This window comes from Myotis myotis, unplaced genomic scaffold, assembly GCF_014108235.1.
Source record: "Myotis myotis isolate mMyoMyo1 unplaced genomic scaffold, mMyoMyo1.p scaffold_m19_p_2, whole genome shotgun sequence".
NCBI classification, from domain to species: Eukaryota; Metazoa; Chordata; class Mammalia; order Chiroptera; family Vespertilionidae; genus Myotis; species Myotis myotis.
In genome coordinates, this window is record NW_023416324.1 from 162,731,796 (window position 1) to 162,754,583 (window position 22,788).

Consider the following 22,788-nt stretch of genomic DNA (forward strand, 5'->3'; position numbering starts at 1 on the left):
CCCCTACTGGGGATGTGCCCGCAACCAAGGTACATGCCCTTGACTGGAATCGAACCTGGGACCCTGCAGTCTGCAGGCTGACGCTCTATCCACTGAGCCAAACCAGTCAGGGCTAATTTATTTTTTTTAATGTGTTTTTATTGATTTCAGAGAGGGAGAGAGAGATAGAAACATCAATGAGAGAGAATCATTGATTGGCTGTCTCCCACACCACCCCCACTGGGGACTGATTCTGCAACCCTGGCATGTGCCCTGACCGGGAATTGAACCGTGACCTCCTGGTTCATAGGTCAACACTCAACCACCGAGCCACACTGGCTGGGCAGTAACTTGCTTTTTTGTGTTTTTTTAAAAATATATTTTATTGATTTTTTTACAGAGAGGAAGGGAGAGGGATAGAGAGTTAGAAACATTGATGAGAGAGCAACATCAATGAGAGAGCAACATCGATCAGCTGCCTCCTGCACACTCCCCACTGGGGACATGCCTGCAACCAAGGTACATGCCCTTGGTCAGAATCGAACCTGGGACCCTTCAGTCTGCAGGCCGACACTCTATCCACCAAGCCAAACCGGTTAGGGTTAGTAACTTGTTTTTAAATGGAAAGGGAATCAAATAACAAGGATAGGTCTTACACTATCCTTTTTTATGAAGAAGAGCCCAGAGCCCAATGATTTTTTTATGGAGATTTTTTTGTCTTCACTTTCCCCACCAAACCCCCCTCTAATTTTCTTTATAAAATACATTGCTATAGTCCTTTACTCTTAGAAGCTGCTTGAAATGACCATCCATCCTGTTTTTGCACTGATCCTGGCCTGAGACCTTGCTTTCAGAAACAGCCAAGCAGAAGGAGGTTCCAAATAGAGAATGCTGTGGCTAGAGGCCAAAAGAGGTTTCTCTTTGGTGGCATTTTTCTAGATTCTTTCCCCCAGGTCTTTGTTGCATCCTTTTCTGAAGGCCGTCTGAAATAGAGGACTCTGTGCGAGAAGGAAAAGATCAAGTTTACCCTTCTTCTGAGCACCCCAGAAAAGATGCTTCTTTGGAGTTAGCACATAGAGACAGATGTAGGAGCTTTCTTTTCTCTAGGAACTGCCTATTAGGTTTTAACTGCTTAGCCCCGCTCCAGTGGCCCAATCCAGCAGTGGAGCCATTAATCCCTTCCTTCCCTCTCCTTCCTCAGTAACCTGTAGATGCTAGCTGGAGGAAAAATGCCTGTGATTGCCTCCTTTTAACCTGTCTCAATTTAGTTCTCAGGTCTTCAGGCCTCAGTCTTGCTGTGTTTTTACCTGTATACATGGTTTGACTCATGCCTTTTTTGCCTCCTAGTTCATCAACTTGCACGAGAATGGCCAGAGCAGCACTGACGGCGTGAATGAGCGTGTCATTGCAGAGCTGTGGCTGCAGCACAGCCTGCAGTGCCACTGCCTCTCCGCTCAGCTCCGACCTCTGCTTGGGGATAGACAGTATATCAGGAAGTTCTACACAGGTAGGCAGAGGTCACGTGGCCAGGACTGTGGCATAGATTCCCTCATTGTTTTCCACTTTACCCTTCCTTAAAAGACTCTTACCCAAGGTCTCATATTTTACTTGATGCCATAGAGATTCTAATAAGAAACATGTAGCCAGTCTTCTCTCTCACTTCCTATGTAATACACAAACGTATTCCCCTACTCCCGTACACACAAACCAATAAGAACAACTGCTACTGACTGAGAGTTTCTATGTTCCAGTCACTGTTACATACTTTTTATACATTACTTTTTAACAACAGCCCTGAAAGTTGGGTATTAATATCCCTGTTTTCCAATCAGGGAAGTAGAGTTCAAGAAGGTTAGGTAACGTGGCCAGAGCCACCCAGAGCCAGGATTAGAATCTGGGTCATTCTGAGTTTGAAGCCTCTTGTCCTGGCCTCTCTCCTATACTAGACATTACTTAGCCCAGTGATGGCGAACCTTTTGAGCTCGGCGTGTCAGCATTTTGAAAAACCCAAACTTAACTTTGGTGCCGTGTCACATATAGAAATTTTTTGATATTTGCAACCATAGTAAAACAAACTTATATTTTTGATATTTATTTTATATATTTAAATGCCATTTAACAAAGAAAAATCAACCAAAAAAATGAGTTCGCGTGTCACCTCTGACACGCATGTCATAGGTTCGCCATCACTGACTTAGCCTCTCCTGTACTTTATTTGTTTCTGGCCCCGCTTCTCTCCACAGTGGCCTGATTCTGCTCAAGTCATGTTTGCCTTTTCCCTCGCTCCTTTCCTGAGCTTCTCCCGGGGCCATACAGAGAAGCGAAGGACTCCCTATTGGCTCCCTCACTAGTTGTTTCTCTCTCCCCAGATACTGCTTTTCTGCTAAGCGATGCCCACGTCACAGCCATGCTGCAGTGCCTAGAAGCAGTGGAACAGAACAACCCCCGCCTGCTCGCCCAGATTGATGCGTCCATGGTAAAGGGGGAAAGGAATTATCTTTGTTTATGCTGGCCTCCTAGGCCTCCCCAGGATGCAGCCCTCTGTAGCCAGCTGTTTCCTTACTTAGTTGTAAACTTAAAGGCTTTCATTAAAACAAACAAACAAACAAACAAAAACACTTGGAAAAGAAGGGGAGGTACTGTTAAGCACCTATCGAAGTAAAAGTCTAAGTTTAGGTCTGTCTGAGAAGGGAGGTGTCTATTTTTTTAAACTGTTTTAAAAATCCTTAGTTTGAGTAAGCACCTCCTTAAAGGCAGGCTTGTTAAAGCACTGGGAGAAGAGGGATGATTTTGAATCAGGAGGAGGATTTATAGCATCAGACCTAATATGGTCTAGTATTATACTGGATCATTTTTGTCTTTGAAGCATAAAGAAAATTTTGTTGCTTGATGTTGCTTATTATTAACTCTCTAGTGCACTTACCCCAACACTAATATCAGTGCCTCCGCTAGAATGGAATCATAGTCCCTACTTCTTTTAAGGAGGTATCCCCTACCTTTCCTGGTTTTAAAATGTTTATTCTTAGTTACCATACTATGTATGTGCCAGGCATGGTGCTATGCACAGTTCATACATCATCTCACTTAATCATCACAACTCTCTAAGGTTGCCATTAATCTCACTTTATAAAGGAGGCCACTGAGGGTAGAGTAAATAAATCATTTGCCCAGAGTTTGGAGCAAATAGCTTATAAGTGATAGGACCTGGATTTGAACCCTGGTCTGACTTCTGACTCCATGTGCATAGCAGTACAAGCCTGCTACCAACGGCCAGCTTCTACCAGGGTTTCCGTAGTGCTTAGTGCCTCTCTGAGAACCTCTATCCTTGACTCTTGACTCTGACACTTTTCTTTTTCTTTTAGTTTGCCAGAAAGCATGAGAGCCCACTGCTGGTGACAAAGAGCCAGAGCCTGACAGCTCTGCCTGGTTCCACATGTACTCCTCCAACCAGCTCCGCTCAGCATTCCTATTTTGGGTCCTTCTCTAGCCTCCACCAATCCGTACCCAACCACGGCCCAGGTATGGGAGCAGGACAGGGTAGCTATGACATGTATTCCTAGACTGGAAAGAAGAAGACTTTGTGGGTGCTCACAAGCTGGGTCTAGATAGAGCCTTGAGTTGGTGTAGTTTGTCAAACTTCATGTCTTAATAGTGGAGATCTTAAAAAGGTGTATAGCAACTAGCCTAAGGTAATTCAGTAGAATCGTTAAAGTAACAGAGGAAAGAGAGGTGGTTTTAGAGTCCCCTGTGTTTCTAATCTTCATTGCCAAGAATGCATTTCAATAATAATAGCCAACGTGTATTGAATGCCTACCACGTGCAGGGCTCTGTTATAATCAGTTTATATGTATTATCTCATTTGATCCTCAAAATAGTCCTATGAGGTAAATGTTGTTATTGCTCATTTCAGATGAGGAATGCATCTTAATAAGCCATGGAGTCACTGTCTCAAGAGCTCATTCTCTTGACTTAGCTGCTTCTAAGTAATTTTTTACTCACCTTAAATGACTTACCTTTTCTAAGGTGACGCCATGTGTTCTGAGCACTATTAATGACAGGGAGTTTGAACCTTAGTTGTGGAGAAGCCCTTCACATATACCAAAGGCTTCCAGGTCACCTTTCCTTTCCCTTTCTTTTTATATCCTAGAAAGAAGATCTACTTCCTTTTCTCTCTCCGGCCCTCCCCGGAAACCTCAAGAAAGCAGAGGGCACATTTCCCCAGCAAAGGATGAAACCATCCAAGCCCCTCTTCTTCCAGTCTCTGCATTAGCCAGGGATTCCCCTTCAACTCCAAATGAGATGAGCTCCAGCACTCTGACCAGCCCCTTAGAGTCATCCTGGGTCAGCAGCCAGAATGATTCCCCAAGTGATGCCAGTGAGGGGCCCGAGTACTTGGCCATCGGCAACCTGGACTCCCGAGGCCGGACCGCCAGTTGTCAGAGTCACAGCAGCAATGCTGAGAGCAGCAGCTCCAATTTGTTCTCCTCCAGCAGTTCCCAGAAGCCAGCTTCTGCTGCTTCTTCCCTAGTGGACCAAGAGGGAGGTGGGCAGAGCCAGCTGTCCAGTGTCCCTCGCAGGTCCAGCTTCTCAGAGGGACAGGCACTCACTGTCACCAGCGGAACAAAGAAGAGCCATACTCGCTCCCACTCGGATACCAACATTGTCTCCAGAGGAGCCCCAGGTAATGCTCATCACCAGTCCCTAGTTAGGAAGGTGGTTTCCTGAATTTTTCTTAGGGCGGAAGGATCTTCAAATGGCAGAAAGAGAAGTTATGCTTCTAACAAAAGAGAGAAGTTTGTAATCTAATAGGGTTACCCAAGGCATCTCTCTCAGAATATTTATGTTTGTTCCTTTATACATTGCTAAATAGGAAATGCTTTCCTGGATTCTTTCACTAGTTCTTTAGCATCAGAGCATACACAGTGTGACTCATCACAGTTTGAGTTTTAAATGTATCCTTCAGACAGAGGGGAAGTACTAATAAGTTTTAAAAATAATCCCATTAAATTCCTCCCCTTCCTGTGATTCCTGAGTAGTTTGGTCAGCATGTATTATCAACATGAGAGAGGCCACGTGATACTAGGGTTTCCTTATTGAAACTAGGGATGAAGTGGGTTTGGGGTGATGTGACCTAGTAAACAAGTAGGCGGGGCAGACTGTGCATCACTGATTCCAGTTGAAAGGCCGTCAGGTAAGGAGGCCTGGCCACTGAGACCTCCCTCACACAAACACCAGCAGAGAGGGCTGTAGGCACAGGGAAGGTGGGTCTCATTGCTTTTGCCATCTTCCTGCCACCATCTCTCCGGGGTTGTTGGTGTCTGGCAGGCTTTGGTTGGGTTTCATTTGTAAGAGGATTTCCATTGTGCTTAAAGCCAGTTCTGAGTGGGAAAACCCCAGAAATAAAATATAAAAAAATCAAAGACAAAAAAAAGGATTTCCTTTAGCAACTAGAGCTGCCATTGATTTCTCTTTGTAATTTCTAGGAAGGTGAGAGCTAAGGCCCTCATCTGAAACGTCTCAATAGCAAACTTTTGTCCCTATTTTCCTGTCAAAAACATGGTTTGGCTTATTGGAACTCTTTAGAAAATAAACTCCAAGTCAAAGCCTGTCTTCGCACAAGCTGTTTTAGATGTGAAGAGCGCTTGGGTTAGAGTCTCCATTCACATCTCCTGCGGTGGGCCTGGTGTCCACTACATGCCAGGCAACTGGTCTTTGAGCATGTAATACTTCCCTGTCCTCATTCTTGAATCCACTTGGATTCCAGAAATCACGGTAACCTGCACTGGAAAGGGAGCGAGAGAAAACCCAGGCAGAGGGATCTGAGGGAGTGTGGGTCATGTGCAGCTTCTTGTACAAGTCATCCCTCCTTCAGCATATGGGTTCCCTCTTGGGATTAAAATCCCCACCTGGCTAGATAGAAGGACACTCTTTTTCTCACTTTCTCTATTCTCATTTCCTCGACCTGGACTCTCTGCACCTGTCTGTCTGCGTACAGGAGGCCCCAGGAATATCACCATTATAGTTGAAGATCCCATTGCAGGTTTGGGAGCCAGCCCTCCTCCTTTCTGTGTACCACCTCCTCCTGCTGCTCCTCTGTCACCAGTGTGCTTGGTTCAGAACCTCCTTTTCCATTCTGGTGTCAAGTCAAGTCTGGCTAGTCTGGTCCTGCTGTGATGCTTGGACCTGTGTGTAAAACTACACCAATGTTTTGCATAATGTGTTTTCGGCCCACCACTTCCAAATACTTCATTCAGTCTCCCAGCTGCTCTGGAAGGCAGAGTCAAGACTTGTCAGTCCTGTTTGTCCAAAGACGAAACTGAAGCTGCTATATTGTCTAAGGCATCTTGATGAAACTGGCAGACTTTTTCTTATAACTGAGTACTTAAAACAGCTTTCTTTAATTTCCTTGAATTAACACCAGAATGGGTCTTCTTCCCTTTCTGTGGTCTTGGATGTGGATGCATGCGTTTGGCCGCTCCTGTTTCCCTTTTCTGTCACCCGTCTTCCTTCCTTTATCGGGTTCTCCCCACCCCTCATTCCAGCCATTGCAGAGGATTTTTCTAGTGACTTGGTCTGTTTCTTTGGTTGTCACAGTATGTTCAAACTGAATATTGTACCATAATGCATGGAGATATTAAACTGGAATGTGTCAGCAAAACAGAGTGGTGAGGGAGGACTGAAAACCATGTTCTCCTGGTAATGGGTAAAGCCCCTGGGTATGTTAGCTTGGAACAGATCAGGTTAAAGAGGAGTAAGTCTGTGAGACCATTGTTTAAAGGAGCATTGTTCCTAAGGAGATGAGAAAGTGTAAGAGGGCATTTCAAGTGACAGATTTCATTTCCAGTTGAACGGGCTAGCATCAGGATGTATGTAGAAAGCTCAGTAAGCCAGCCGGATGGCCTTTACGTATTGTAAGGAAATAGGGTGCTGGTGTTGGAGTTTATGTGTTCACTGAGTTTGACTGGGGACCTCAGAGGCCCTTCCCAAGTCCTGGTTTGTTAACAGGGCATCGTGGGAACTGCTGGTTTTTGCTTCAGTTCAGTAGTGAGGAGCAGAGCCCACTGCCAGGACCCCGGGAAATCTTAGAGGCCCAGGAGAACACACGTCATCTCTCACCACGTAGTAGCATATTTTGTGAGGGGAGCAGCTGACCAGTTGGCACCGTCTGTCAGGGAAATGGGTTGGATGCAGCTCAGTCATTCATCCTCCCTGAGCATACAGCTCGTTTCTCAGGCGCCCACCTGCTTTCCCGCCTGCTCTTCCTTCTGTGACACTGGAATTCTGTTTCCCTTCGGAGAATATCAGTCTTCTCATTTCCTGCGAGCCCTGCCTGCTGCTGTTTCTCCACTCCCAACTCTCACTGTCCCTTGAAAACTTCTATCCATGCACTTCATACTTTGCCAGCTTTCTCTTAAAACCCCCCTCTTCCTTCTCCAGTAAGGCTGGGCCTCCAGCCCTTTTGTTCCAGGCATCCTCCTTGCTTTCTCTAGCATTGTCTTGGTGCTTGTGTTAAGGACATTGCTGGATTTCGTTTTGCTGTTCTGCCCATTCAGGAATGGGTTAAATTTGTAAATAGAACACATTTACATTTCAGGTTGAAGGGAAGCCATAGTCTCGTATTTCCTTAGTGAATTTAACCCTTCTGATATTATTTAAAACCTCGTGTCATGGTATTAGTAAAGTTTCAATGTGCTTATACTTTGTTTTACGAATTGAAGACAGTTTTATAAATTGGTTTGTCAAGAGGATAGATACTTAGGGAACATTTGGTAAGAACAGAGGACTGAATTCATAAATCCACTTTCATTTGATTTATTTTTCCCCTTTGTGTTTCATTCTGGGTCCCGTTTTTTCTCTTTTCCCCTTGGAATATACCGATTTCCCATGTGTCCCTGCATTCTTGGACTGTTCCCTGTTGGTGTGCCACCTCTCTCCTGTTTGGGAGGGCATCGGGAATGGGAGCAGTTAAATGTTGAAAAGCCAGACTTGGAAATGTAACTGTTGCTCATATGTGTGTGTTTTTACTCCTGGTGGCCACTGACACTAGAATCCTGCAATGATAAGTCGAAGTTGAGAGGCCCCTTGTCCTACTCTGGCCAAAGCAGTGAAGTCAGCACACCCAGCTCTCTGTACATGGAGTATGGTGAGTACTAGGAAGGCAGGGCTGCAATTGTGTCTTTGCTCTCCCCTTGTGCCTGCTACAGTCTGAGCTGTGTGGCTCGTCTCAGCTCTGTGAAGGGTACCCACAGACAGTGTCTCTCTCCCTTCCATCAGTTCAACCCCTGTGCCAGAAATCACACTGCCCCCCGTCTCTCGGCTCCTCTCTGACCTAGCGGTCCCACCCCCTCTTATGCTCCGGGTGTCATCACTAGGAATGTCTGTCCAGCCAGATGGAATGGCTCTCTGAGTGGCTGAGAGGGCCCTTGAAAAGAGGCCTTTGAGTGTCTGGGCTTAATTACCAGAAGATGAGCTCCACATGGAAATCAGCCGTAAGAAGAAGCCAGTTGTTTCCTTGTCTGATTGTCAGCACAGGTTCTTGTTTTCCTTTTTTGTGTGGGGTAGGAGAGCGAGTATGTCATCTTAAATTTAGGTGGTAAAAGAATTTTCTCCAGGCGCTTTCCATTCCATCATTCTTTAACCAGGAGGCTTTGTGCTGTGGGATTTGAAATTCAGAGGAATTCCTTTAGAAGGTAGATATCTTTTTTTCCAACCTGTTACGCGGGAAAACTCAAGACTATCATTAATGGTAAAAACATCAGACTTCTTGAAGAAGCATGACTGTCAAACAGATTTGCTTTTCAAAGCAGAGCTTTTCATATTCACATTCCATTTGCCCACAGAGGGTGGACAGTACCTATGCTCAGGTGAAGGCATGTTCCGAAGGCCATCAGAAGGACAGTCCCTTATCAGCTACCTGTCCGAGCAAGACTTTGGCAGCTGTGCAGACCTGGAAAAGGTGAGGAATCTAAAGAATCTAAGAGCTCTTGAGTCAGGAGATCTGAGGGGCGGCGGTGCCATTTGTTCTATTTTTTTTTTTTTTTATGTTAATCCTCATCTGAGGATATTTTTCCATTGATTTTTAGAGAAGGGGGAAAGACAGAGAGAGAGAAGCATCAATGTGAGAGAGACATATTGATTAGTTGCCTCCCACAGGCATCCGACTAGGTCGGGGGATTGAGCCTGAAACCCAGGTATGTGCCCTTGACTGGAATTGAACTGGGGACCCTTCAGTCTGAGGGCCAATGCCCTATCCACTGAGCCAAACTGGCTAGGCCACCATTTGTTTGAAAGAGGTCTTGGGGCACACTGCAGTAACATAAGTATAGACTATAGAAAAGGTAAGTTCACAATAAAGATAAGCTCAGCAAATTCTATCTCTGGAGAACTCTTCAGGGAGTTGTGCTCCTCATCAAGTCCAGAAATATTATTGATTTTGTCTTAGAAGCTGCCATGGACAGAGAAGGATTGAATTTGAGCCACCTGCTTGTTGTTTCCTTGACCTGGAACCTGAGGGAAAAACTCTTTCCAGAGCCAACTTCTATATTTTGTTCTAAAGCTCAGCTAGCCTATATAATAAAGAGTTAATATGCTAATTAGACCTAAAGGTGGAACGACCTTCCGGACAACCTTCCGGACCAACCAGTGGGCGGGGCCACGGGGCCTCGAGGTAGCTGGGGCTGCGAGGGCTGAGCCCCTTGCACGAATTTCGTGCCTTGGGCCTCTAGTGTAATAAATAATGTTCCTGTAGAATTTTAAAGCTTACAAATTATAGCACTTTATGTTGAGACATCACATTTAACTTAATACTCTGTGTACCACTGTATGGCTTTAGGAAAGACCCTGATAGGAAATGTAGGACTCTGCTCTGTCATATTTTTATGTGGAAAATAGGACCGGAAGGCCAGACATGAACAGGTATGAGAGCAAAGAGAATGTAGAACAGGTTTTCTGGTCATCAGCTGTCCTTATAGTAGAATCGCGCATTTCCCCTGGCTGTTTGGAAGAACAGTAGCGTGTGCCTTGGAAGCTTTCCTTCCGACCGTGTAATCAGTGGGGAGTTTAATACTTCTAACCCCTTGCTGAACAACTTCTTTGGTGCTCTCCTTCCCCCAGGAGAATGCCCACTTCAGTATCTCAGAGTCCTTGATTGCTGCCATTGAATTAATGAAGTGCAACATGATGAGCCAGTGTCTGGAAGAGGAGGAAGAGGAGGGGGAAGACAGCGATAGAGAGATCCAGGAACTGAAGCAGAAGATCCGCCTTCGCCGCCAGCAGATCCGCACCAAGAACCTGCTCCCTGGGTACCAGGAGACCGAGCATGGAAGTTAGTGAGGCCCGGAATACCTCTCTTCTTGCCTCTTCCTGCCTCAGGAGAACTTGGTGCCTCCTGGGTTTTCTTTTCTGTCTTAACTTGAGAGGTTATCACCAAGCCAAGGGTTCCTCTTCTGTCAGAAAAGATTTTCTAGGTTTTATTTTTTTCTACCAGACCAGAGTCCGAGACTTCATCCATTTCCTACCTCAAAAATATCTTCCAAAAAATAGATTTCTGATAGGAGGAGAGCTAAGACCGTTGGCCCCAGATTCCCTTCCCAGATAATAGTACCTACTATTTACATGAAACTTTATAAACTTCATGAATGAAAGATCGGCCAGCAAACAGAACCAGTTTCCACCTCCCCAGCATCTGTCCCAGGGCTGTGTTTACTTCTCCGCTGACGTCATACCAGGTCCCTTTTGTTGTGACCCCCAAAGAAGTAGAAGACGTTTTTCTGTCCTGTTCATTTCCTCCTCCCCTTGTTTTGATGTTAACAGGCTTTCGGGTCACTTCCAGCAGCTCCCAGTTCAGCTCCCGTGATTCCACACAGTTCTCTGACTCTGGCTCCGCTGATGAGGTTGATGAATTTGAAATCCAAGGTAAGGAGTGGCACTTTGTTTCAAGGGCGCTTTCATTACCGGTTTCTTTTAATTTTGAATTATAGGCTGAGAAGTTTTCCCTAAGTAGTGATCTTCAGCATGGTCCATGGTGGAATGTTCTGGGTTATTGTAAGGGACAGCCTCTCTTGCTGAAAACAAAACCCCTCTTAAATTTAAGCAGAAAAGAATACCGAAAGGAAGTGTTGCGGGTGGAGTGGACTGGTCGTTGAAGTCACCTGGTGCTTCTTCCTCCATTGCACCTTTCTTTTTTTTCTTCTTCTTCATTTTAAATATATTTCTTTATTGATTTCAGAGAGAAAGGGAGGAGAGAGAGATAGAAACATCAATGATGAGAGAGAATCATTGATTGGCTGCCTCCTGCTTGCCCCGTACTGGGGATTGAGCCCGCAACCCAGCACGTGCCCCTGGCCGGAATTGAACCCGGGACCCTTCCAGTCCGCAGGCTGACGCTTTATCCACTGAGCCAAGCCGGCTAGGGCTGCACCTTTCTTTTGGATTCTCCCTTGGATTCCTCCTGCTAAGAGCCTCGGGCTGGCCCATACCTATATGAAATTAGCATCCTATTCTCTTGTATTCGATAACACAACTGAAATTGTTTCAAAGTGTTTAAAAGGAGCTTTATTATCCTAAGAGAAAAGAACAGAGTCACTGAGTGGGGAGGGGAAGCAGAAAAGGAAAAAAATTACGTTTATAAAGTAGAGCTTTATTTCCTGTCCTCCCAGTGACAAATTGCTTAGCAAAATCACAAACTTTTATTTGTTTGTTTTGTTAATCCCCACCCAAGGATAACAGATATCTGAATAGAGAAGGGGAGGGTTATAATCTGGGAAGGCAGTTGTTAAATTAGGTTAACCTATGATTAATGGGTTCATTCATTTCTGCAAATCATAGATTTCTTTGAGTTTCCATCAGTGCAACAAACAAACAAAAAACAGCAGTTCAGGGACATAGCTTTCTCCCCATGGCTGAAACCAAGTAATTTTCTTATAGACGGTGAATTGTACCTGTAATTCTCCATTGTAACATGATGATGAATAGATAGATCTTTTATCGAATGAGGCTTTGATTTCCTGTTTACACTAATCCAGAGAACCATTCACCTGCACAGACCTCTTGGTGTGGTAGCTGGGTTTCTTCCCCATTCAGAAATAGAATTTTTACTCATACTTTTCCAGGTTTCAGGGAAATTTTTCTTCTGTATTCGCCTTAATATATCTGATTTCTATTCATGACAGTAGTAGTCACTTAAAACTCATTTTTTTTTGCTTGTATGTGGTTTTCCAACAGTGATTCTCCAGTTCTCTGACACCAGCTCTGAGTGTCCTACAATTCAGTTCTAACACTAACTTCTGGAGCACAGACCTAACCTCACAGCTTAAGATCATAATCCCATGAGACTATCCCTGCTTAAATACCAGCCATAGATGGGTCACCAGGATCACCACATGTCTCCCTAGCCAACTACAAATTCAGGGGTTCCCACGACTCCCTACTCAGGTTCAGTAATTCGCTAGAATGACTCAGAACTCAGGAAAGCACTATACTTAACAATTATAGTTTATCATAAAGGGTAAAAATGAACAGCTACATGGAGAGGTGTGTAGGACAAGGTCCCAAAGTGTCCATAGGAACCTCTGTCCGGTGGAGTCAGTGTGTGCCACTGTCCTATCCATATGTTCACCAATGAGCAGGCTCCCCCAATCCTCATCACTGTAAGTTTTTATCAAGCTTTCATTGTGCAGGCATGAGTGATTAAATCTTTGGCCATTAATGATTAAACTTAACCTCCAGGCCCTCTCTCCTCCTGCGAAATTGGGGTTGTGGCTAAAATTTCTTCTGGTAACCAGACCTATCCAAGCTATCTGGATGTCCCCAAGAGTCCCCCTATTAAATAGTAAGCTCATAGAAAGGGGCTCATTATGGATAACAAAAGACATTCCTGTCACTTAGGAAATAATGAATTTTAGGAGCTCTGTGCTTGGAACTGGTCCAGAAACCAAATATGTATTTTTTATTTTACCACAGTCTGTGATTGACTTGATCTCCAAATTAAAAATAAAAATAAAAAGGTTCTGCTTCTCTCTTGGAATCAACAGAATTTCATGAGGGTGATATTAAGGTAATTTTAAAACATGCTGCTTCACTGGGTGTGGATAAGTCTGCCCCTTGTAGCAAAGCAAAGAGGCAGGGAAGCTGCATAAGCTGGGAGGAGCCAAATTTGAAATAGCTTGCCTGGAGGTGGCATGAAATACACCAGTGGTCCCAGAGAAGACGTTTAATCAACTAAGTCTCTAGTCAGTTCCAAACAAGAAATCCTTAAAAGAAAAGGCCTAAGGCAGGGTTTCTCTAACTCTAAACCCATAATTCTTTGTTGTGATAGACTGTCCTATGCATTATGGGATGTTTAGCATCATCCCGGCCTCTACCCACAAGATGCTCATAGCACAACCATGACAATAAAAAATGTCTCCAGACATTGCCAATGATAAAATCTGGCAAAATCTTTCCCTGGTTGAGAACCAAAGCTGTAGTGAAAAGTATACCTGTAGAGTATACCTATAAATTTAATTTCCTAAAATCAGTTTCATCTTTTAGAGCAAAAGTCAAGTCCTGATTCCAGGAATATTTGGTACAGAAAACTGTCATTTTCATTGATTTACTTCATGTCGAATACTAAAGGGCCCCTTTTTATAATCATTATTACACAGATGGTAGCGAAGGATCTAACCTGACTCACATGTCAGAGAATGGACTCTCAGTGTCAATGGCCTCGATGTTTTCAGGTAGCCTTTGTTGCCAGCGTGGGTGTGCTCATACTTGCATGTGTGTGAATGTTTGCACTAGCCTTTATACATAGGTCATGTGACACCTGTCAAGGTTATGAAGACTAAAGGGTCTGGAGAACTAGCTTTGAAAAATTGGGCTTAAGCCAGCTAGAGACACTTTATTTTATTTATTTATTTATTTATTTATAATTTTTATTGATTTCAGAGAGGAAGGGAGAGGGAGAGAGAGAGAGAGAGAGAAACATCAATGATGAGAGAGAATCATTGATCGGCTGCCTCCTGCAAGCTCCCTAGTGAGAATCGAGCCTGCAACCTGGAAATGTGCCCTTGACCAGAATCCTTGACCGGGACCTTTCAGTCTGCAGGCTGACACTCTATCCACTGAGCAAAACTGGCTAGGGCAAGGGACACTTTAAATATTCATTTTCTTCTTCCTCATATGACCCCAACAATCCTCCTCACTGAGATGGTCCTTGTTTGTCTTTCCCTACAGTGATACTTACAGATTAAGTAGTTGTTGTGGCTGGTGGAGGTAGTAGTGTAGAAAGGAATGGTCAGGTAAAGAAATTTTAGTTTAAAACTATAGCTAAGCTACTGCCACATATCCAGATAGCAAAAGTCAGAGAGAATCGCATGAAGCTTAGTGCCTCTTTAGAGTTTTGAATTTACAGAGCCAAAATCTCTCTCCTCGGTACTCTGCCTACAGTTAGGATTTAATGCTGCACATGTTTGGCTTTCGTAATTGCTTTGTGATCCAAACAGCCTTTCTGTAGGTGGGATAACAAAGAAAGTAGCAGTTTTCTACTCAAAATGGCTTTACAGCTCACAAACACAAAACTTGGGACTTTTATTAAAGTTAATTTTAACTTAATATTGTCAGCAACTAGAAATTGAAATAATTGTTTAAAATTAGATCAAGATTTAGAGAAATAAAAATAATTAGATACCTTTTTCTCTACTCCTGAATTGTTGTAATTTATTCTAACATAGTCTTTCCTTGCTTGAGGTATATTATTCTGTCACTTCTTAACTGGTTTTTAACGTTTACAATCACAGTCCTTTGATTGTGTGTTTATTGATTACTAGAGGCCCAATGCACAAAATTCGTGCAAGAGTAGGCCTTCCTTCCCCTGGGTGCTGGGGGGAAGCCGCAACCTGGGCTTGTGCCCTTGACCGGAATTGAACCCGGGACCCTTCAGTCTGCAGGCCGACGCTCTATCCACTGAGCCAACCCAGCTAGGGCTAGAGGTTTCTTTTTGATCACTGTAAATGATTTATGCTATTGAAGAGTCTCTTGTAATACTATCCTAGGAAGGTCATCAGAATCTATAACATCCATGAAAAAATTAGGAATCATATTATGGACAACGTCTATGATAAGTACTCTGCACATGTAATACTTTGCTTAATGTAATCACTTTTCTTAGATCCTGATTCATCAAATAAACCGTATGGAACAGAAGTGTTTATGGAGGAAATAGATTTGAAAGTTACTTCCTCCTAGCAATAAAGTGGATATAAACCTTGTAATCATAGAAAGCTTTGTATTAATTAACATCTATTTCTTTTTTAAAAACAATTTTACTGACACATAATTACATACCAAAATTTAACCACTTTAGGTGTATAATAATTTTTAGTAAATTTACCAAGTTGTGCAACCATCAGCACAATCTAGTCTTAGAACATTTTCACCATCCCACTAAGTACCCATTTATAGTTATTCTCTTCCCCATCTCAAGACCCAGTCCACTGCTAATCTACCTTCTGTCTCTTGTAGATTTGCCTTTTTCTGGACATTTCTTATTAATATAATCATACAATATATGATCCTTTGTTTCTGGCTTCTGTCACCTTACCTGTTTCTTCTGATGGTGTCTACCAAACTGGTATGATATCATTCGTAAGCTCCCAATTCCAGATAGTCTTTTCAACGTTTTTAGTTTTAGTGTTTTATTATTCTTTTATCCCTAACCCTCCTTTATCCTCATCAGTTACAGCTACATCAATTCTTCATTATCTTCCTTTTTAGGTTCTCCTACAATTTCCATCTTCTGCACATATGTATCTAGTCAGGTCCAATCAAGAGACAGAAACTACACAGTAATTTGAATAGGGAACGTTTAATATAAAGAATTATTAACTATAATGCAGGATCAAAGTAATGGGAAACTGGCTCATAAGGAGCAAAGAGAACAGTAGAACATTCAGGAATAGCAGATAGAGGCAGCAGTCACTATCTCTCCGACTGAGCTAGAGCACCCGGGTAGGAACAAATGTAGAAGAGGCCACATCTCTAAGGTTGAGATTCAGACCTCCAGGCTCACTGCATGGTAGAGAAGTTCTCTGAAGCTGCAGAGCAGCCCTGAGAGTGTGCCAGGGGATGCTGTCCACATAAGATGCCATGCCAACGGCCCTCACCAGGAAATCATTCTCTTGGGTGCTAGAGGAGGCGTCCCCCAGGGAGGTGCCATGCCTCAGAACTCAAGGGGAGCTGGGGGAGGTGGTTCATGGGAGGTGGTTCTTGCTGTGAAGCTTTTCCAGGCGGTGCCAAGGGAAGCCATTTATGAGAGGATGTATCACTAGTAGGACTCGGCTGCAAGGCGATGGGAAGGCATGCTTACTCTGGGGAGAGGCACATGCAGCACAGGAGTCCACCTAGAGGAGCACACAAGAACCAGCAGGAGAAACCCTTCCTCCTCCAGTGTCCCTCCAGTGCCCTCTACTGACAAAAGTTAACATCGCACCAGCTAGCAAGAGATTGCTTTTTACAAGTCCAGCTCCACTATCATAGAACAGACAAAAGGACAAGTTTGCAGTTGAACGGCAATAAATTGAAAATAGGTAAAATATATAAAGAGGGAAGTTCATGAACTGTATTTTGTGACAAGTTTTTAAATTATATCCAATTCAAGGTAATCAGTTGCTTCTCCCTACCCTCCCTCTTTAAAATATTTTTTCTCCCTTTTATAACAAGAATAATTATGATTCTTGATATTGAAGTGTTTCCTTTTGATTTTTTTTGAAGTATTTCCTTTTGAATCAGCAGTTATAGAAAATTCATTGGTGTTGGATTTCTAGATATGTTATTGGGTATAACCTTATCTGCTAGAAGGAAAGCAGTGTGGAAACCAACATCTAATTGGCCAGTAAATTCTGAAGTTGACTCTATTCCTATGCCTGTGTTGATTTTGCTACTGTACCAAAGTTTTAACTAGTTCTTCCCTGAGTATCCCTATATCAGGATCTGGACATGCAAAAATTCTTCTTATAACATGTCATTATTTTTGTTGTTTGTTTACATATATTTTTGTAACTTTTTCAGTCAGTAGTAATAGCCTTGTCCTATTAAAGCATCAGAAACATTTGAAATGCGTTTTTGTAACTGAATTGATAAAAAGTTTCATAATTATATTAACTTCCACTTAGAAAAAAAGCTTCTCAGAGTTCTTTCTAAAGTGTTTTCATTTGGGGTATATGTAATCCATCCAGATGAATAGCTTCCTCCTCTCTCTTTACCCCCTAATTATCTTAGACCCTTGTCTACTTTTACCCAAATACTAGACTAGTGTTCCAACCACATTACTTATTCATCTTCTTGGACTGACTAGAGAGTCAACAGGATGCAGCAGAAGCCCAATACCTACAGGCCTTCATGATACTTGACCAGTGTCAGGATTCATGTCCCTTGTGATATTAGGTGCTGCCTGTCCCCTCCTCTACTGGGGTATGATCTTGACATCCAGATCTCTATGGTCTTCCACACTCTTGGAAGGATTCATGATGAGCTAGGAAATCATTGCACCTGTGATAGAAGAAGAAGAAGAAGAAGAAGAAGGAGAAGGAGAAGGAGGAGGAGGAGGAGGAGGGGAGGGGGGGGGGGAGGGGGAGGGGGGGGGGGGGGGGGGGGGGGGGGGGGAGGGGAGGAGGAGGGGGAGGAGAAGAAGAAGAAGAAGAAATGTGATAAAGTATGACTTGACTATATTTTCAAAGAGGAAAGTTTAATTTTCTCTCAAAGAAAATAAGACTTTCTCTCTTTGAGTATGGAGAATTGCTGAATAGTTTTTATGAAGACGATGGTTTCCATAGCAATCATGAAATATCAGTCACCTGTCCTCTCTGCTCTTTTCTTTAATAGCCTGGCCCTAAAGTAACAGCATTAGTTAACTCTTTATTCATGGATATCTGTCTAAGATCTTCCCTCATTTTTCCTTTTTTATCACTGCCAAACAAGCTAAAGTTTGCTTTTTGCTTTTAGCCAATTAATCATTTATTTGGGAAATGGTTTCTGAAAACCCATTATGTACAAAACACTCTGAGGGTTATAAGGATAAGGCAAGACTTAAGCACAATCCAAGACAGTGTAAGTGTTAATCACATAAATGGTACAAACCCAATGGTCCATGAAGGTCTACTATTCCCTGAATTTTTTTTCTCCTCCATTAGCATTATTTAGAATGGAATAGACAACTGGCAACATTTTGGGATCTGGATTTTGATGGTTCAAATTTAGGCAGATAATTATGATATATATGAACTTATTTGTTAAAATAAAATAAAACTTGTTATTTAATAGTAAAAAAAAAATGCTGTTTCTGTCTTGAGTTTTGCTATGCTTAGAAAGTATATGAAAATTGACAGGTTTTAATTTTGTTCTCTTGTGTATATAGCTTTGAAGACATTGGTTTGTTAGGAATATTATTTGAATATATACTTGTATACAGAGCCTGTGTTAAGTATTTTAGGGCCAAACAGAAGAATTAGACACGATCTCATTTTCTCACATGGTACATACAAAAAATATATAGAGAGAGGAAATGTGGAGAACAATTGAGCTACTCATAGCCAAGTGCAGAGTGATGTCATGTGAGCTCTATTGAGAGGCTTGAATGCAGTAGATTGATCATTGTGTAGGTTTAATTAGGAAAAGAAGCTCTTTTCATTGGGCATCAAAGGAAATGAGGGATTAGATTTATCTGAACAGTCTTGTTTTCATGACTGAATAGATTCTATTTGCCTTTCTTGGACATGACTGCTATATTTCACATTCCTCCCATTGAAGTATTTGGGTAGATGAGGTCTCTGTAGGTTCAGGCATATCATTATTAGAAATCCTCTTCAAAATCCTTTATCAGAAATATGTGTTGAAAAGTCTGCCATAGTTTTCTGCAATTATGCCTAAAGATCATGTTGAATAATAGCTCTGTGCAAATTTGTTGCTTATCAAGCGTCTCCAGGGAGTTGCCAAACCACAGGGAAATTCTTTCTTTCCTGACAAATTCTTTACTACCAGCCAGGAAGGCAGTCTTTTTTTTAAGGATATGGAAAGACTTCTCACGTTCAGGAGCAATATCAATAGTGATCAGATGTTAGGAGAAAAGTTCCAATTCCATACACATTTAATGAGTAACTTCTGTGATCCATGTTCTATGTTAGGTATTGATTCTGTTATGAAAAAGAGCTAGATAAAGCTCTTGCCTCTGAGAGTTTATTATTTAAGAGGGCTTGAGATTTAGAGAATGAGGGAGAGAGTGGAGTAGTTTATTTTGGGTTTCTGCTTGGAATATGGTGTGTCCCTGTGTGCCTTAGGATGCCTCCTTTTCTTGTTCACTGTCTTGCACCAAGTCTGAGTTTGTTATTTCACCTGGATTTGTGTCCACTTTGACCTTCTCTGTGCTATGCTTACTTTCACTAATCAGCCTGGTTGTGACTTGAACAGAGCCAAACTATAAATTATGTGCAGAGCTTCACCTGGACTTTGCTGCTTATCCTGCATAGAATGTAGCACCTAGATGCCACCCTGAGTGCTTAGCTGCAATAGCTTGGAAAGGTTTCCATTATTATCCCTTACTCCCCTCATCTCTGATTTCTGTTTAGATGCTGACATCAGAAGGAACACAGCCTCAAACAACAAACCCTTGATTTCCTCCTCCCAGACCTTGTAAGTACTTTTTAAAAAATAAGTAAAATCATTGTTCATTTATTTTGTTTTTTAGATTTCACTTATAAGTGGAATCATATGCTATTTGCCTTTCTATGTCTGACTTATTTTATTTAGCAAAATACCCTGTAGGATGTCCACGCTGTTGCAAATGGTTAGATTTCATTCTTTTTTATGGCTGAGTAATATTCCATTGTATATATATGTACCACAACTTTTTTATCCACTCATCTATTGATGGGCACTTGGATTGCTTCTATATCTTGGCTCTTGTAAATAACGCAACAGTGAACATAAGGGTGCATAAATCCTTTCGAATTAGTGTTTTAGGTTTCTTCAGATACATACTCAGAAGTGAATATGTTAGGTCTAAGAAGTACAAATTGGTAGTTACAAAAATAGGGGTTATAAAATACAGCACAAGGAGTGTAGTCAGTAATATTGTAGTAACTCTGTATGGTGCTAGGTGGGTAATTGAAATATCGGGGGATCACTTTATAATGTATAAGATTATCTAACCACCATGCTGAATATCTGAAACTATTACAAAATAATTTTGACTGTAAACTGTAATTGAAAAAAATAAATAAACCTTAAGGTATATGGAGAAACAAACCCGGTTCTTGGCATAGGATGGGAAAGACCATGGATGAAGCCATCCAAGTTCACAAAGAGGCAAGGTTCAGTGATGGGCCTGCCTGAATGATGGTGGGAAGCCCAGGGCAAGAGAGCAGAAGATCAGTGGTTCAAAAAGGGTGGGCTCTGGTGGAGGCAAAGCTCACTGTATGGACTGCTCCTTCTTTCCTCACAGATTATATCGGAGGCCCCCAGAAGATTAGGCCTCGAAATTGAAAAGAGTGATCATGATTTCTGACTATGAAATCAAATTGGACAGGTTCCACATTGTAGTAGCTCATTTGTGAGTAACAATAGCTCTTTATAGACCACAAAGCAGTTCACTCACTTTATTTTGTAAACAGGCATTATGATCCCCATTTTGCTCTAAAGAAACTGAAGTATAGAGAAACTGAAGTGATACAGAATTCTTAACTAGCAGTGCCATGCATTGCAGATAAGTGGGATATGAGCCTAGGTCTCAGGACTATAAGACCAGTATATTTTCCACTATACACATGTGTCTAAAGATGATAGGAAAAGAAGCTTAGCAGACTGGGATGACTGTGGGTGTTCTCTCAGCCCAGAAGTCACTGCGTGAGGTAGCAAGTCCCGAAAGGAAGGCTCCGTCTTCCTGCCTTTTCTCTATGTTCAGCCTTCCTTGAATCTCTTCTTTCCAGCTCCCACTGCTTCCTCCACTCCACGTCCGCTGAGGCAGTAGCCATGGGGCTCCTGAAGCAGTTTGAGGGGATGCAGCTCCCAGCCGCCTCAGAGCTAGAGTGGCTAGTTCCAGAGCATGATGCCCCTCAGAAGGTAGATTCTTCAGCTCTTTTTCTCCACCCTCTGTCCAGCCCCAGGAGGTCGTGAGCCTTTCTGATACTGTTCTCTTTTGTCACTGTCCCCAATCCAGAATGAGCCCATGTGTTTCCTTCCTTACTCACAGAAGCCATTCTTACAAATTTGTTGAATGAATGAAAGAATGAATGAATGCCTACCTAGGTTTTCCCTAGCAATTGTCAAGACAGATAATGGCGCCCTAGCCAGTTTGGCTCAGTGGATAGAGCATCGGCTTGCAGACTGAAGGGTTCCAGGTTTGATTCTGGCCAAGGGCACATGCCCGGGTTGCAGGCCTGATCCCCAGGAGGGGGCGTTCAGGAGGCAGCCAATCAGTGATTTTCTCTCATCATTGATGTTTCTATTTCCCTCTCCCTCTTCCTCTCTGAAATCAATAAAGAAATATATTTAAAAAAAATAAAAATGTAAACTCAAATTTTAAAACAAAAACGAAAACAAAACAGATAATGGCTCCTCCACTGTCCTTATTCCACATGACTGCTCACTAGACCCGGAGGCAGACCTCCTGTGTGTGACCACCTCTGAGACACTGTGAAAAAGCGAATTTTTCAGATTCTTCTTTGTTCTGCCGTTGAGTAAGGCATGAAGCACCCAGGAGTCCTGGGGTGGGTCTGGGTCAGCATCAGCAATGGGTGCTACCACACCGGGATGCTGCTCTTGTTCCTTTTGCTTCTTGGAACCAAGGTTCTTACTTCCAGTAGCCTGGTGTCTCATGGTTTCAAAGGACAAGGTTCCGGAAGCTCTTACCTATGATCTTCCTGAAATGTCTTTCATTGACTACTTCTTTCATGGCCAGAAGGTTCAAGCATCTGTGTTCCCTCAGACTGTTTGTTAGATCACCCTGTGCTTTTCTCCTGCAGCTCCTGCCCATCCCTGACTCACTGCCCATCTCACCAGATGATGGGCAGCATGCTGACATCTACAAACTGCGTATCCGTGTGCGTGGTAACCTGGAATGGGCCCCACCCCGGCCTCAGATAATTTTTAATGTTCATCCAGCCCCAACGTGAGTAGCCAGTGACTGTGTCCCCTGAAAAAAGATACATTCTCTTTGGATTGTCAGGGCTGTCTCTTCATCCTCCTGTCTCTGCATCTAACTGTACATCCCACACAATTCTAAGAGGCAGTGGTGGGAGAGGATTTCCATCTTGTCTGTAAGTCTTACTCAATCCTACCATTCCTTCACAGAGCAACCCGGAAATTAGTCTTTTATCCTTGGATGACTGCTTTTCTTTTCTATTGTTCTCTGTTTTTACTATTTCTCATCTTTTACATTTGTACAGAAAGGATGGCTCATTATTGAGGAGAATTGTTGCCTAGACCTAAATTCTTTTAATCCTTAGTTTGAATTGGTTCTCCCAATAGGTTCCATTTGTCTAATTCTAAAAAATAGGTGAATGCTGCTTTTTCCAGCCTTAACAAGAGCCCTATGTTTGTATCCTCATCCTTCACATCTTGGAGGCCTCATGCTGCTGGTATCTGCCAATCTGCTCCCTTCCCCTTTCCACAGGAGGAAAATTGCTGTGGCCAAGCAGAATTACCGCTGTGCAGGATGTGGCATCCGGACAGACCCTGGTGAGTATCTTCTCTCGCCCCCATACTGACTCCAAGGGCTTTATTCTTCCACTCATTTGGGCAGGGAGATCTGGTCAGAGAGGTAATAAGAGGAGGTGACAG

General features: G+C 42.8%; 1 protein-coding gene across 7 annotated transcripts in view; it reads left to right on the forward strand.

The window, feature by feature from the left end:
• RUBCN (rubicon autophagy regulator) overlaps positions 1-22,788 on the forward strand; it is a 67,183-nt gene that overhangs the window by 38,741 nt on the left and 5,654 nt on the right. For 3 of the 7 annotated variants that reach the window (XM_036349870.1, XM_036349864.1, XM_036349865.1), the window contains exons 4-17: positions 1,327-1,486; positions 2,349-2,455; positions 3,342-3,498; positions 4,127-4,660; positions 5,975-6,019; positions 8,027-8,122; positions 8,820-8,935; positions 10,093-10,303; positions 10,792-10,893; positions 13,623-13,697; positions 19,578-19,641; positions 20,937-21,069; positions 21,972-22,117; positions 22,622-22,686. In XM_036349870.1, coding sequence (XP_036205763.1) covers positions 1,327-1,486; positions 2,349-2,455; positions 3,342-3,498; positions 4,127-4,660; positions 5,975-6,019; positions 8,027-8,122; positions 8,820-8,935; positions 10,093-10,303; positions 10,792-10,893; positions 13,623-13,697; positions 19,578-19,641; positions 20,937-21,069; positions 21,972-22,117; positions 22,622-22,686 — 2,011 coding nt within the window. The remainder of the gene's footprint in view (positions 1-1,326; positions 1,487-2,348; positions 2,456-3,341; positions 3,499-4,126; positions 4,661-5,974; positions 6,020-8,026; positions 8,123-8,819; positions 8,936-10,092; positions 10,304-10,791; positions 10,894-13,622; positions 13,698-19,577; positions 19,642-20,936; positions 21,070-21,971; positions 22,118-22,621; positions 22,687-22,788) is intronic. The other 4 variants (XM_036349866.1, XM_036349867.1, XM_036349869.1 and 1 more) reach the window with 4 other exon arrangements.